This window comes from Myxocyprinus asiaticus, chromosome 39 (genome assembly GCF_019703515.2).
Source record: "Myxocyprinus asiaticus isolate MX2 ecotype Aquarium Trade chromosome 39, UBuf_Myxa_2, whole genome shotgun sequence".
NCBI classification, from domain to species: Eukaryota; Metazoa; Chordata; class Actinopteri; order Cypriniformes; family Catostomidae; genus Myxocyprinus; species Myxocyprinus asiaticus.
The window spans coordinates 4,864,815-4,880,775 of NC_059382.1; the positions used below are offsets into that span (position 1 = coordinate 4,864,815).

General features: G+C 36.2%; 1 protein-coding gene across 1 annotated transcript in view; it reads right to left on the minus strand.

Annotated features, from left to right (window-relative positions):
* The window catches only part of LOC127429629 (calsyntenin-2-like), a 61,428-nt gene that overhangs the window by 16,633 nt on the left and 28,834 nt on the right, over window positions 1–15,961 (minus strand). Inside the window, exons 9-11 of the mRNA XM_051678758.1 lie at window positions 2,537–2,699; window positions 756–922; window positions 54–202 (exon numbers count right to left, since the gene is read on the minus strand). Of these exons, the coding sequence (XP_051534718.1) occupies window positions 54–202; window positions 756–922; window positions 2,537–2,699 (479 nt within the window). The remainder of the gene's footprint in view (window positions 1–53; window positions 203–755; window positions 923–2,536; window positions 2,700–15,961) is intronic.

Below are 15,961 nucleotides of genomic sequence, written 5' to 3' on the forward strand. Positions count from 1 at the left end.
CTGGTATTCAAGCAAAGAGAGGATGTCTCATGCATAAAAATAATAGATCGTACTGCACTGCTGTTGAGACCCGGAGGTGACGCACTCCAGGCGTGGGAATCTGGCGAGAGTTCATGTAAGAAACTTTCCTCAGTGCTTCATTCATCTGCTCCAAATCCTCACCCTCCATCACCACAAGAGACTGAGCGGGATTGAAGTGAAACTAAAGCGGAGAGAAAACATTCATTCACAAGCAAGCGTGAGATATTATACTGCAAATGTGTGCAAGTTTGTGGAAAGAGCTTATAAAGACCAAACAGAGCTGAGAGAGATCACAGCACCTGAGTGAGGGAACACCTGTCTTTTCATTTGATCCCCAAATCTTCCCTAAAGCTTTGTGAATATAAAAGAACAGAACAGAGAAATAGAAAATATGCATACGGAAGTATCTCCCCATAAGTCTTATCTCCCAGCCTTCGTCCTTTCTCTCTCTCTCTCTCTTTCTCTCTCTCTCTCTCTCTCTCTCTCTCTCTCTCTCTCTACAAGTTAGTGGGGTTTTACACTCTTTTCACTCATTTTATTTATGAAAGAATATGGTTAAGAAACTCATTTTCTTCCTCCAATTAATATTGTTTATAAGCCTAAAATATCGAGTTAATATGGTATGTGGGGTTACAGGTGTGCATGTGCGTGTATCAGTATTTTACAACGGCTTTGAACATGGCTCATCCAATCAGAATTTAGAGTCAGAAGTCTCAGAGTTTGTCGTGTTTTACCTTTATCCTCTGTCCGAGGCCTTCCAGTGAGGTGATGTCCAGCCCCTCTTTACAGGCCTGTAGACAGGAGATGATATTCTGGCTTTCGATTTTTCCCGGTCGGACTGTCAGTCCAGACAAACTGCCTCGAAAATACTGAGTGAACTTTGCTTTAGAGACTTCGCCACCTGCACACACAAAAATAACAAGGCATGCTGAGTTGCCCTAAATTTGTATTCTTTATTATATACAATTAGGAATAACTATATATTTTATTTATTTATTTATATAAGGGCCGTACAAAAACATGATTTTAGCAAAAACACTGAAAAAAATGCATTGTACATAGCAATTATAGCGCATGCTAATCTGCATCTATGGTCCCTAGATAGGCTTTTTGCCTTAAAAAAAGACTAAACAAAAGGAAACTAAACATAATTGGGAAAAATAAAATTAATCATAAAAGTAATTGAGCTTGGTCCTAACCCTGGTAACATATAATAAAATGGATTAGACTGAAAGATTATTAATAATTAAAAATTAGTACAGCTCTGGATTTCTTTAAGCTAGCGCTTAACTATTGTTGTAATAAAGTCATTATGTATGTATACAGTATATATATTATGTACAGTATATAGTTACATATATGTGTGTTCACATATATGTATGTGTATAGTATATATACATTTATAGTTACATAGACCCACCAGAATACATTACTCTCTCTCTCTCTCTCTCTCTCTCTCTCTCACACACACACACACACACACACACACAAGCACACACACATGAATTCCAACTTCAGTCAACTAGACACCCTCAAAACTCCCTCTGAACAGTGAACCTGGATTGAAAGAAAGCAATCACACTATTAAACTATTGTAATCTATATTCAAAGCTGAAAACAGAGATAACGAGCAATTATCTGCATCTATCTGCTCTCTGTGAGATGAGTTTCTGTGCGTGAGGGTTACGTGTGTAATGAGAAGTGTGTGTGTGTGTGTATTATCATGCATCTGTGAGAGAACATGTGCCTCAGGCTATAGCATACTGATGTGCCTGATGAGAGCGTGTGTGTGTATGTGTCAGGTTTTGCCAACACTGCAGGGACCAAATGTCCCAACAAGGATAGTTAACCTGAAATCACCTACATTGTAGGGAGCAGCCAACAGCAGATGGGGTTCACTTTCCATTATACCTGACAGAACTGTCAAATAGAGAGTGTCACCTAAGTAAGCACTTTTAACATGTCAAGATCATGCGCACTACCACTGCACCATGGCTCTGACCCACGCTCAGATGTGTACTGCATGTTGTAAGATGTCAAATTTATATTTTCCAGTTAATGAGGCCTGGAGCATATTTTGAAAAAACTGGGAATTACCAAAGCCTCATGCCTGCTTGCCACACCCACAATGACATTTGGAACATGTTTTAAAAGTAATTCAGAGAATGAAAAAACCCACAACCACACTGACCACACCCACAACCATATATGGAGCATGTACAGGAAATTCATAGAATTTGAAAAGACACACCCACACTAACCACACCCACAATGACAACTGAAGCATGTTTTGGAAATTCATGGAATTGAAAAAGCCACACCTACACTAACCACTGCCACAATGAAATTTGGAGCATGTTTTGGAAATTCATCCAATTTAAAAAGCCACACCCACACTGACCACACCCACAATCGCATTTAGAGCATGTTTAGGAAATTCAGGGAATTTACAAAACCACATCTATGCTGACCACACCCACACACTTGCCAACACCCACATTCCATTTTCTCCAACCTTGCCAGCAGGCTCCTACGGTGAGCTGCAAGTCGATCTGAGGGGAGTTGATGGGCCAATCATCTGTCACCAGGTAAGGGTCATAGGTCATGCCATCAACATAAAGAGTCACTACTGGAAACTCAATGCTGATGACGTAATAATGCCACTCCTTATCACAGATCTGAGAGAGAGACAGAGAGAGAGTTTTACTATATTAGAATAAACTTGGTAAACAAAAACAGAGAGTCTAAGAAAGCTCGATTTATGAAACTCGATGTGCTCCACACAAATAGTGCTCCTCACGTGAAGCGCACAAGACAACACACAAACTTCATCTCAATAGAGTTTTCCATTAGCATGTTGCTAAGGTAACAATGTGATACTCTAATAAAACACAATCAATGTATAGTACAAACAAATATTGGGTGAAATAGTTCCATTTTAATTAGATGGAACTATTTATACTTTTCAGTGCTGCATGTAAAACGTTGATCATCACGCAGTTTTCAGTTCTGACATTAACGGCACTTCTGCATCTCCTCAAGAATACCTGACTTTTCTCTTCATATCCATCCTACATTCCTTTTTATTTGTCTTCTAGTTGTCTGAGCCTTAGGTTTAGTTCAGGGCGAGTAAATGATGACCACATTTTCATTTTTTGAGTGAACTCACCCTTTAAATGCTTCAAAATACAGTTCTTCTTCACCAATCCCATCTACACCCATCACAACAAAAGCAAAGAAAGAGGTAGTAAGTGGGGGAGAAAAGCAAGGTTGAGATGTGGGTGGAATTGGTTGAGATTGTCCAGGAGAGATTGATGACATGATTGGTGTGAAGTGACTACGGATGCCATGAAACATTTAGCATGAAACTATGAAACAGAAAAGTGTGAGGCAGAGAGTCATTACAGATAGAAATATATTATGTATTTTTACATTATATGAAGGAAATTTGAATGTAATTGCTTGTCTGTGCAAAACTTGCCACCATGGTGCAAGAGAGTTGTGAGTGGTTTCCATAGCTTTTAATGCTTTCAGTTTTTTTTTATGCTATGTGGATGCTAGGGTCTTCTGGGAGGTTTCTAGGGCATTTCTAGTCAAAATGATGGCCCCATGTCTAAAATGCTGGTTTGCTGAAGATTATGTTCCTCATTTAATGTAAGTCAAAGTGATATTTTGTCTATTTTGTCATTCATCAGGTGAAAATCTCACGTCTGATCACTTAGAAAAATAATTTCGCCAACAAACAACATGATCCGACGTAACATTCATTTCTGTAGCACAAACGGTGCATGACGAGTTACTGTACATGCTGAAGTTTAATCAGGCTGATCTCATGAAAATTACGTGACAGTGGCAAGCACAGTTTTTTGCTAAATGATATTACGTGGCTTATTACACATATCACATATTACAGTAAAATGTTCTACCAAACAGATGAGGTTTTTAAGGTTAATGCTGTATGACTTTTAAATCAACAAAACTGACCTCCCTACCCTAAACCTTATACCTAAACCTAACCGATAGTGTCAGAAAAAGCAAATGTGACATGGAAAATGCAATTGCTGAAGCAAACACGTCATTTTGTGGTGCTTTTATGACATTTTCGGCTCAAGTGTCAACTCGTAAATGCAATGCTCCATCAGTTGAGCTACCATGCGATTTAATTGCACTCGAACAAGCTTTTACATGTAGGTTATGTAATGCAAATGTTAAAATGTATTGCTATACAAGTCATTCACCAGAGTAAGTGTTTTGATGTCATAAGATAGCATTGTGTGAGGAAAAGAGCAAAAAGTATGTGTTTATGAACAGATAATCAGCCGTTCTATTCATGATTTGTGTAAAAGTGAATAAAAGTTATTGTTATTGTAGCAACACTAGTTTTCATTTCACCAGGAAACTGCCACGATACATACTACTAGCCACGTAAAAATTATTTTGCGAAAATGTAGTAATGTGATTCTATGAAACCAAGTTGAGCTCAATACTTAAAGGTTTGGTGTTTGTTCAAATACTTAACCCTAAATTTGAGCAAAAGTAACTATAGTTCTTGTCTTAGAAAACGGCTAAAGATTAAATAGAAAATACGTTAACATGAATGTCTCTGGAAGGCCTCTTTGACCTCATGAAAGTTTGTTTGTGTGAATTCTATAAAGAGGGGGTGTGTTTTGCAATCACTGTGTGTGAAGGAAATATCTCTGTTGTCTTTGTTTGGCCTATTTGTGCCACTGCCACTTAAAAACACAATACCAGACGGCTTTTGCTCGCTTTGTTACACACAGTGTGTGTGTTTGTGTGTCTGGCAGACGGAGCGGGTCATAAAGTCTAGTGGAACTGATTGCTACACCATCACACCGACAGAAAAAACAAAGAGACGACAAAAACAAGAGAAACAGAGTTGTGAGAAACCATCAAACACTTTTGATTTTCACATCTTTTCCTCCTACACATGAAATCACACCATCCATCCATCTCCTCTTACTTCTTCTCACTCTATCATCAAATTGAAGCTCCCTTGACCTCCCTGTCCCACTTTTTTCTTTCCCACAATGCTATTCTCTCCACGGGTCCCCCGTTTTGAGTGATATCAAAGTCACTGAAAGCAATATACAGTATAGAGGGTTGAATCTCACAAGAAAATGTCCTGGTCATATTTCACCCCAAAATCAAACCAAAATAATAAGAAATTTTGATCATCAAGTTTTTTTAGTCCATTATTTTTAAGACAATTAAATCCACCAAAGCAAACCATTTTGAACTGGCTTGCAATTGTCCTTTTTCTCAAAAAAGATTGTCATTAGATTCTCATTACTGAAATGCAGTGATAACAATTATCCTGTCTGGACACAATGATTAAAATCAGCATAAATGTAAAGCAGTACAACAAATTAATACCATGATATATAAATACTTCACGCCTTACAGTAATGAGAATGAGATTACTTTTTCATTACATTAATGAGAGTGCTTAAGGAAAAGTTCACCCAAAACTGAAAATTCTCCATCCATGTTGCAAATTAAATTTTTGCACAAAATCAGAAAATGGCAAAACAATTTGGGAATAAAGCAGCATTTCCATCCCGTGTGTTTAAGAGAACAAAATCTAGCACTTCTTAGGAAATTTATAAAATAAAAATGAAAATAGATGTTAAAGCCAATGTGGTTCTTTTATTAAATGCAATACTTGGGGTTTATTGCATGCAGTCAAAACACTCTGACGAACTTCATGTTTGTTAGTGTTCAGTGGCAGATGCCTCATGTCTCAGAGCGAAACCATGTCAGACAATTCTGGGAGGTAATAGGTGTATTGTGTCAGAATAACCAGAGCAACAGTTCAGACGCCATGTGATGATACTTATGGTATTCCCTGAGCGATTTATGTATTCACATGGCTTGTTGAGGCAAAGTACATTTTATTTTTTTATATGCATCAAGTGTATATTCTTATATAGATATACTGTAAATTCTATCTGAATATTTTTGGTAAATGTGTTTTCCATCATAGTTAATGCGCATGTATACTTGTCGAATAAAAAAAAAATATCCACCTCAAGCAAGTGTTAAAGGATTTGATGTGCATTCTGGAGATTTTATTCGCATCTTGGTGTTTCCATCCAGCGATATACCAAAATTTGCATAAAAATATATGGATAGAAACTCAGCTATTTATTAACCCTTATGTCGTTCCCAACTGGTATGATTTTATTAAGTTAATAAAAGGGACTGGGGCTGTCAAGCTCCAAAATAACAAAAAGAACAGCACCATAAAAGTATCAGAAAAGTGGCATACATCTTGTGTGCTATATTTCAAGTCTTCTGAAGTCATATCAATCAATCAATCACATTTATTTCTATAGCACATTTAAAAACAACACATGTTGACCAAAGTGCTTTACAAAAAGGAAATATAAATAAATCATGCACATTCAGAAAACATAAATACCAAAAGCAACACAAATAAGTGTAGTTACACACACTAGACACAGTCAAAAGCAAGGGAGAAGAGATACATTTTCAAATGAGTTTTAAAAACATCAACTGTGGTACAGGATCTGATATGGAGGCAAACTATTCCAAAGGCGTGGAGCCGCAACAGAGAAGGCACGATCTTAGAAGACTTAGGAATGATTAAAAGAAGACTCTGTGATGACCTTAGAGGTCTAGAAGTAGTAAATTGCTGAAGGAGTTCACAATGTAAGGAGGTGCCAAGCCATTAAGACCCTTAAAAACAAATAATAAAATCTTAAACTGAATTCTGTATTTAACTAGGAGCCAGTGGAGAGAAGCCAACACAGGAGATATACTAGCATGCAGCATTTTGAACTAACTGCAGACATGACAGTGAGGCATGAGAAATACCATAATACAATACAGAGTTACAGTAATCCAGTCTGGAAGAAATAAAAGCATGTATAACAACCCCCAGATCCTTAAAAGACAGAAAAGCTTTCAATTTTGCAATGGCCCTTAGTTGGAAGAAGCCACCTCTTACCACAGAATTTATATGCTTATCTACTTTGGTTTTTGACTTGTTAAGCTGATGAAAGTTCCTTTCCATCCACTTTTTAATATCATTAAATCAGTGAAAAAGTGAATGTAAAGAAGAATTATACCATGGCTTTAGAGGAAGATAAAGTTGAGTATCATCAGCATAACAGTGGTAGGCTATGTTGTGTTATGGGCCAAAGGAAGCATATATAAAGAAAATAAAACTGGGCCCAGAATAGAGCCTTGAGGAACCCCACAGGTAATGGGTGCAGAGGAAGAGGAAACATTTCCCAATTCAACAGAGAAATTTCTCTCTTTAAGATAGGAGGAACACCATTCAAGTGCAGTCCCTTGATTCCCTACCCACCATCTTAAACGCTCCAGCAGAATTCCATGATCTATGGTGTCGAAAGCGGCACTAAGATCAAGGAGGACTAGAATTGCACAATAGCCTGAATCAACAGCCAGCAACAGGTCATTAGACACTTTGAGGAGGGCAGACTCTGTGCTGTGTTGTGCTCTAAAACCAGATTGAAATTTATCAAAACTATAATTTCCATTTAAAAAAGTAGAGAGCTGACGATAAACAACCTTCTCTAGGATTTTTGATAAAAAGGGCAGTTTTGAAATTGGACGATAATTATTTATAGTAATACTGTTGGATCAAGATTGGGCTTTTTAAGAAGAGGTTGCACCACAGCATGTTTAAAACAGGATAGCATGATACCATTTACTAAACCGCAGTTCACAATTGACAGTAGACTTAAACTGACAGCATCCAGAACCTGAATAAGGAGGCGAGGGGCAACAATATCTAGGGAACATTGGGCAGGTTTCATGTGTAAGACTATATCCACCAAGTAGGAAAGTGAAATTGGTTCAAACTTACTTAAGTGGGCTGCTGATGAGGGTGGACTTACATGGTCTTTGTCAAGGTCAGGGGGTGAGATGCTCGCTCTAAGAGCATCAATTTTACCTGTGAAAAACTGTTAAATATTTTCACAATCTACCGGAGTAATATCTGGAAATGTACTAATGACGGGATTTAGCACTCTATTTATTGTGCTAAATAAGGTTTTGGGATTATTGGAATTATTTTTAATAAGATCCGAGAAATATTGTGCCTTAGCAGCTTTAACAGACTGCTGGTATTTAATCATGCAGTTTTTTAGCATGTCATAAGACACCTGAAGCTTGTCTTTCTTCCATTTCCTCTCTGCTTTCAATCACTTTTGCCGGAAACAATGGGTATCATTATTGAGCCAAGGCTGGAGTCTGGTTTTTGGTGCTAACATTTTAAAAGAAGCACAGTTGTCCATGATAACACTACATGTAGAATTGAACATTGATACCAGCTCATTTAAGCCCAGACCAGAAGGCGGAGACTCTATGGTACAAGATAAGAGGGGAAGATTTATATGCATCAGAAAACTGGCTGACTGTCGAGGAATTTATAGAACGGACACGATGGCCTGATGTCTTATGGTTAGTCATTGAATTAGAGAGAGTGACATTAAAGATAACTGGCTTATGATCAGAGAGACAAACATCCTCTATGTCCACATTGTAAACTGGGACACCCAATGATAAGACCAGATCCAGAGTATGGCCTTTCTTGTGAGTAGAACTTAAAACAGACTGAGTAAGATTAAATGAATCATTAAGATGTAAAAACTCACTAACCATAGGCTTACTAGGACAGCAAACATGGATGCTAAAATCGCCTAAAATTAAAAGACTGTCAGAATTAGGTACCACAGCAGATAAAAACTCAGAAAATTCTTGAATAAAAAGTTTGTTATAATTTGGGGGTCTATATCTGAGTGCACAAATGACTGGACTGTTTAGATCTATATTAAACAACTGTAACTCAAAACTAGAAGTTTTGAACCGTTAATAAACGTTTTTTAAATCGATTTCTGAATATTGTGTCGACCCCTCCACCCCGACCCACTGTCCGTGGAGAACTCAGAAAATTAAAGTCACATGGAGAGGCTTTAGATAGAGGCTCCAGTTCACCGGTATTGAGCCAAATCTCTATCACAAACATAAAGTCCAGTTCCTGGGAAGAAATAAAGTCATTTAATAGAAAACACTTATTTGAGATGGACCTGACATTTATTAAGGCCATCTTCAAATTTTTAACTGTAGATGGAAATGAGGAAGTATTCATTTGCGGACTCTGTATTCAGGCAAAATCCAGTGTTTGGAGATTGCTGGGATTTACTCCACCTCTGCAGAACTGTCTCGATAACCCGCAACGAGACATTCATTCTGTTAATTCCGGTTGCTCTGGTAAATCATGACGGAGGAATGTGTACCTTGGTTCGAGGGAGCGCGATGAATAGAGATGACCTGGTGAAAAACTCAGACCAATGCACACTGCTGCTAAGGTCTCAGGATATCTGGCCGGGACTCCAGTTGATCTTTTCAGTCTCACCAAAACACCACCTCTCTTTCCCCATTTCCTATGATGTTTCTTTCTGTGAAATATACAGTCTGGTATGCAACAGATGTTCGCTGGTAGGTGTGCAGGAAATGGAGATTCCATCGGCTTCTGTCCTCTTGGGTTCCAACAGCATAAGTCTGGAGAAGAGTTACGAATGCTGAGAAGATGATCGCGATCATAGGTATGGAGTGAGGTGTGAGGGGGCGATCGTTTTTGTGATGCAGTGCCCTCATGGGTTCCCCTATGTGTGAGAAAATGTGATTAGGTGTCCTAGTGGGTGCCCTTCCAATGGAGATAATGTGATGCAGTGCCATGTAGGCTGCCCTACATGCTAGAAAATTAGTTGGCCTCTATGTGCTCTAATGTGCCCTCATGGGATGCCTCTATAGTGGAAAATGCCCTCCTGGTGCCCTTGTATTTTTTTTTATATATATATATCCTTTTAAAAAACAGATTAGTGGCAGCATGATTCTACCTCAATTTAATTTCTGTTTGGAGTCAGACAGTTTTTAGAATCGTTAACATGTAGAAGTTAAAAAGTTAGACTTAAACGTATCTTTAGATAGAAAACAAATGTAAAAACTGTCTGGATGAGTTTACTGGTTCCAAAAGAGAGTGCAAATGAGGTAGAATCATCTCTTGGGTGGAGTACCCCTTTATTTTTGGTACAATCCACACACACACACTCAGCCACACCCCCTTTAGAATGTTCAGGTGTCAGTGAGTTTAGTGCAGTCTGAGCTGTAACGTTCACATCTTACTACAGTGTGTGACGTAGGTTACATAGCAATATGTTTTATATTTAAACAAACGGAAAGATTGCAGCTTACTATAGATGCATTACTAATGTGTGAAGACTGCATTTTCTAGTTTGGTTCGTTTTTTAAGCTGTATACCATGTTATACAATATGCAGGGTTGGGAAGGTTACTTTTTAAATGTATTCCACTACAGATTACAGAATACATGCTGTAAAATGTCATTTGTAACATATTCCGTTAGATTACTCAAGGTCAGTAATGTATTCTAAATACTTTGGATTACTTCTTCAGCACTGGTAGATTTTTTCACTTGTTTTGACTATAAAAACTCTGCCAGTACAGTAAGACAAAATACACATGTTAAAATACATTCTCTGAAAAACCTAAATATCTTATGCAGTGTTGTTTCTTAAACAAGATAAATCAAACTGATCGTGTTTTAAGGATTTTTATAATATTTTTACAGGAAAACAATACAAAAATGATTATCAAGAATACAATTTTTGCCCTATCAAAGGTCTTACTAGAAAAAAAAAATAATAATAATAAATTATGATCCAACGTGAATTTTCTTGATAAAAACATATGATCGTACCTGGTAATATGTGATGTAAAATGGCTAGAAATAGCATTTTAGCTTAGCGTAATACTGACAATTTACACAAGGTTTATTTCTATTTCTTCTGCTCCAAACTTACTTCAAACTTACTTCTCTGTCTGCTCGTATGAATGTAACACATCATAAGAAAGTGTTTCACCACTGTTCAAATGCACTTTGGATCGCATCATTTATATGTAGAAATGTTTTCCATCTGAAAGGTCTAAATATTAAATGAAACAAATGACAATAAAATGCAAAGTAATCTGTTCAGTAATCAAAATACTTTTTGAATGTAACTGTATTCTAATTACACATGATTTAAATTGTAACTGTAGTGGAATACAGTTACTTATATTTTGTATTTTAAATATGTAATCCTATTACATGTATTCCGTTACTTTCCCAACCCTGACAATATGCTAGAGGATGCCTTACTAGGTAGCTAGGTAGCTTGCTTAGCCATTTCTATGATAACTGGTGGACTCGATCAAACTCAAATCAAGCACAAAGTGTAGTAATATCTTTAACATTTATCCTTACCTATGGGATTAAAGGGAACTATATGAGGGTAAATTGTAGACTTGCCACGGTTACAGACATACTCAAACCAACCTGTCTGGCACAAACAATCATCCATGTGATTATCTAATCAGCCAATCGTGTTGCAGAAGTGCAGTGCATAAAATCAGGCAGATACAGGTCAGGAGCTTCAGTTAATGTTCACCTCAACCATCAGAATGGGGAAAAAAGAGAATGGCCAGACTGGTTCAAAGTGACAAAGTCAACTCAGATAACTCAGTATATCGCTCTGTACAATTGTGGTGAGAAGAATATAATTTTATTTTCTGTTTTGGCGGCACGAAGGGGACCTACACAATATTAGGCAGGTGGTTTTAATGTTGTGGCTTATCAGTGTGTATATATATATATATATATATATATATATATATATATATATATATATATATATATATATATATATATACAGGGTTGGGGAGTAACGAAATACATGTAACGGGAATACGTATTTAAAATACAAAATATAAGTAACTGTATCCCACTACAGTTACAATTTAAATCATTGGATCAATAATTAGAATACAGTTACATTCAAAAAGTATTTTGATTACTGAAGAGATTACTTTGCATTTTATTGTCATTTGTTTCATTTAATATTTAGACCTTTCAGATGAAAAACATATATACATATATATTATGTGATCCAAAGTGCATTTGAACAGCAGTGAAACACTTTCTTATGATGTGTTACATTCATACGAGCAGACAGAGAAGTAAGTTTGAAGTAAGTTTGGAGCACAAGAAATAGAAATAAACCTTGTGTAAATTGTCAGTTTTACGCTAAGCTAAAATGCTATTTCTAGTCATTTTACATGCACACGTTACCAGGCACAATCATATTTTTTTAGATCATAATTTATTTTTTCTAGTAAGACCTTTGATATTAGGGCAGAAATCGTATTCTTGATGATAATTTTTGTATTGTTTTCCTGTATAAATATCTAAAAATTCGTAGAACAAGATCTATTTGATTTATCTTGTTTTAGAAACAACACTGCATAAGATATTTAGTTTTTTCAGAGAATGTATTTTAACATGTGTATTTTGTCTTACTTTACTGGCAGAGTTTTTATAGTCAAAACAAGTGAAAAAATCTACCAGTGCTGAAGAAGTAATCTAAAGTATTTAGAATACGTTACTGACCTTGAGTAATCTAACGGAATACGTTACAAATTAAATTTTACAGCATGTATTCTGTAATCTGTAGTGGAATACATTTCAAAAGTAACCCTCCCATCCCTGTATATATATATATATATATATATATATATATATATATATATATATATATATATATATATATATATATATATATATAGTATATAATAAAATACGGCTTTGTGAGATTCACGTAGAGAGAGGAGGACAATGACAAAGAAAGTGAGGTTTTTATTCGGTCAGTATGGAATGAGTGTCTTAGTCTATTACTACTTCTTTCTTCAACCAATTTTTGTTTTATCATCTTTCTTTCTTTCATCTAGGGCTCAGTAATGTGCTCCCTGTGCACATGGGTCATTCCCCTTGGTTCTTATAATTAATAAATTGATTTCTTTCTCTTTAAATTTACTTTTAAACCTTCATCTCGTATTCCATTGCTTTCAACCTCCCGTCTCCATCTCTGCTTCTCTCTGTGTCTCTGAGCAGCATTGATTTTCTGCTGCAGTTGGTGTGAATGTTGGTGTGTATTACTGGTGGACAGCAGTACTAACTGATATTCTCTCTGTGTGTTCAACTGAACAGGGTTCAGCTTTCTCCTCTAAATCCAAATTACCTCATGCAATAACTGTTATTTTGTGTCTAACACACATCATATTGTGGTTTAGAAACATATACATAAGCAGAAATATTTGTTACTAAATGTTACTAAAAATCTGTATGTTACAACAGTTATTGCACACACAAACACAGTTTGTCAGTGGGTTCCCTGGAGAGCAGAGCGCCTTAAGGTGATATTTTCACTGTGTGTGTGCAGTAAACATACAACACTAAATCGATAGAGTTGGTAAAAGACTTATAGCCACACTAAGCAAAGTCCACTCAATGACAAGGCAATTTATCAACGAGAGAGAGAGAGAGAGAGAGAGAGAGAGAGAGAGAGAGAGAGAGAGAGAGAGAGAGAGAGTCTGTGTTGAGGGTTGGGAAACAGAAGAAATCATTCTGATGTTGTAAGTGCACTGAGGGTGACAAGCACTTTAACAGTCACTGTGATGCTTTTGTATATCACCAAACAGACATATTGTATTTACATGTGACTCTTCTATCTTCTATTTTGTATTCTCTATCCATTTTTCCTGTAATTCAGAAACTGTAAATTTCCCATGTACATGTTTCTCCCAAATAACAGCCACCTTATGGCTATGGACACTGTCCAGGGCCGGGTTAACTGATAAGGATCGATCTTTGCTCTTGAGAGCATTTTCTGCGTGCAAAGTAACAAATATTCTTTCCTTTTTCATGTGCGCTTCCCAAAACTACACTTTGCAACAACGCATTTTAAGTGCTTCTTATGAGTCACTGTCCCTGTGTGAATGCTGAAATGTGAACGTATAGTGACGCTTGTCATTGTAATTTTGTTATAGCTTGGTGCGTATCTTTATAGATACATAATTTACCTCACTTGGAAATGTTATTCTCTAAACTAATCAAACTTATTCACTACATAATTAAATATATAGTTTTGGTTTGGTTTTACGACCTATTATTTGATATATATATATATATATATATATATATATATATATATATATATATATATATATATATATATATATATATATACACTGTATATGTAACCGGTCCTGCTCGACCCACTCCGTAAGGGACTCGAACCGGCGTCTCAGGCATGGGAGGCAGGTGCGGTAACAAGGAGGCTAAATGCTACAGCCTCTAGTGTCAGTCGCTAGTGCACCTCTTGAGGCCAAGGGAGTGAGGTTTTACACATACCGCACAACTATCACGTACCAGCTGGCTCCCGAGACACTCACCCCCCTACACCTCACTCCATCCGGGTCACGGCACCACTGTAACTGGTCCTGCTCGACCCGCTCTGAATATACTATATATGTATATATATATATATATATATATATATATATATATATATATACGTATTTTAGCATATTTTTAGTTATAATTATAAGTAGGCCTGTTGCAATTGCACAATAGGACGATAGAAGCAGTTACATAGTGTGCATGTACATACATTCACTGATCAAACAGAGATCTGCTACCAAAATGATACCATTGACATCATCCAGCACAACAAGTGCGACAGCGTCCCTGGGTGTCAGAGGAAGAAGAGGATGTTGTAGAAGAGGAAGGTGGGAAGATGAGCCAAGATAGACAGTTTTCCTCTTAAATATATCATCTCCATTCCCTCTTAATTTAATTTGTAATCCAAATAATTTTTGCATTCACTTTGTACCAACTACTTGGTCCTGCACACAAATTCTTGTGTTTGATTTATGTCGATTTTTTTGTCATACATTATTTTTTCTTTTTCTTTTATTATTTTATTCTATTTTGTGCCTTCATTTTTTTATTTTATAATTTTATATTATTATACAGTATATTATAGAACAAAAATAGGCCTATGTAGTTAATATAAGCAGACTGAAATTATTCTAATCTATTTACTACATTAAAAAATTAAGTTCACTACTACTGCCGAAAGTGTAAGAATATCAACATTAACTGCATTTCATTGTATTAAGTGTAATTTCACACATGTCCTGCAGGTATCTGCATACGTTTATGTCATTTCGATGCTCTTAAGTGCTCTACAATTACTCCACAACACTCGTAAATCTACAACCATTTTCAAGTATTACTTAAGTTATGATGATTTTGGGAAACAGCCCGCAATTCTAAGATGATTTGTACAATCGTTTCTGCGATCTACTTAAGCTTACGATGTTTTTGGGAAACGAGGCCCTGACCAATGAGAAAAATTTGGCCAAAATGGGTTGAGCTAACATCAAACATGAGTTCACTTGAGCTAACCGCAAACAAGACCAGATGTGTTTATGAACATTTAGAGGTAAGAACCATCTCAATATGTTTCACTTCATAGCTGTTATCAAGGTTATCAAGTGTCATATAAAGTTGATTAAAAACAAGATACTGACCTTCAACATTTCTACTTGAAATTTTCAATGCTTATTTGAGGTATCTAAAATTGATTAATTAAAAACACATCTATTGTGGTTATAACATTGTAATAGTCCAGTTATAACAGGTCTATTACATATTATTTGTCACAAGCCTTAAGAAAAGGTATTTCAACATATTTCAACAAAAATATAAACATCACCATTAAGATGATATTTGTTTGTCATCTTTTAATGGTCCCCCGCTATTTTTATGATGAGTTTTTAAGTGTTCTTTGGCAAGCATGTTCGAGCAATTACTTTTGTCTCTCTACACAAACACACTTTTGTGATAAGATAATTATGCCTTCCTGAGGGCCTGTACTTATACAAAGCTAAACAAACACACTCTTAATGACAGTTTTCTCTCCCCTATTTCTTTATCTTCACACTAAAGTATGGATTATTTTTATAAT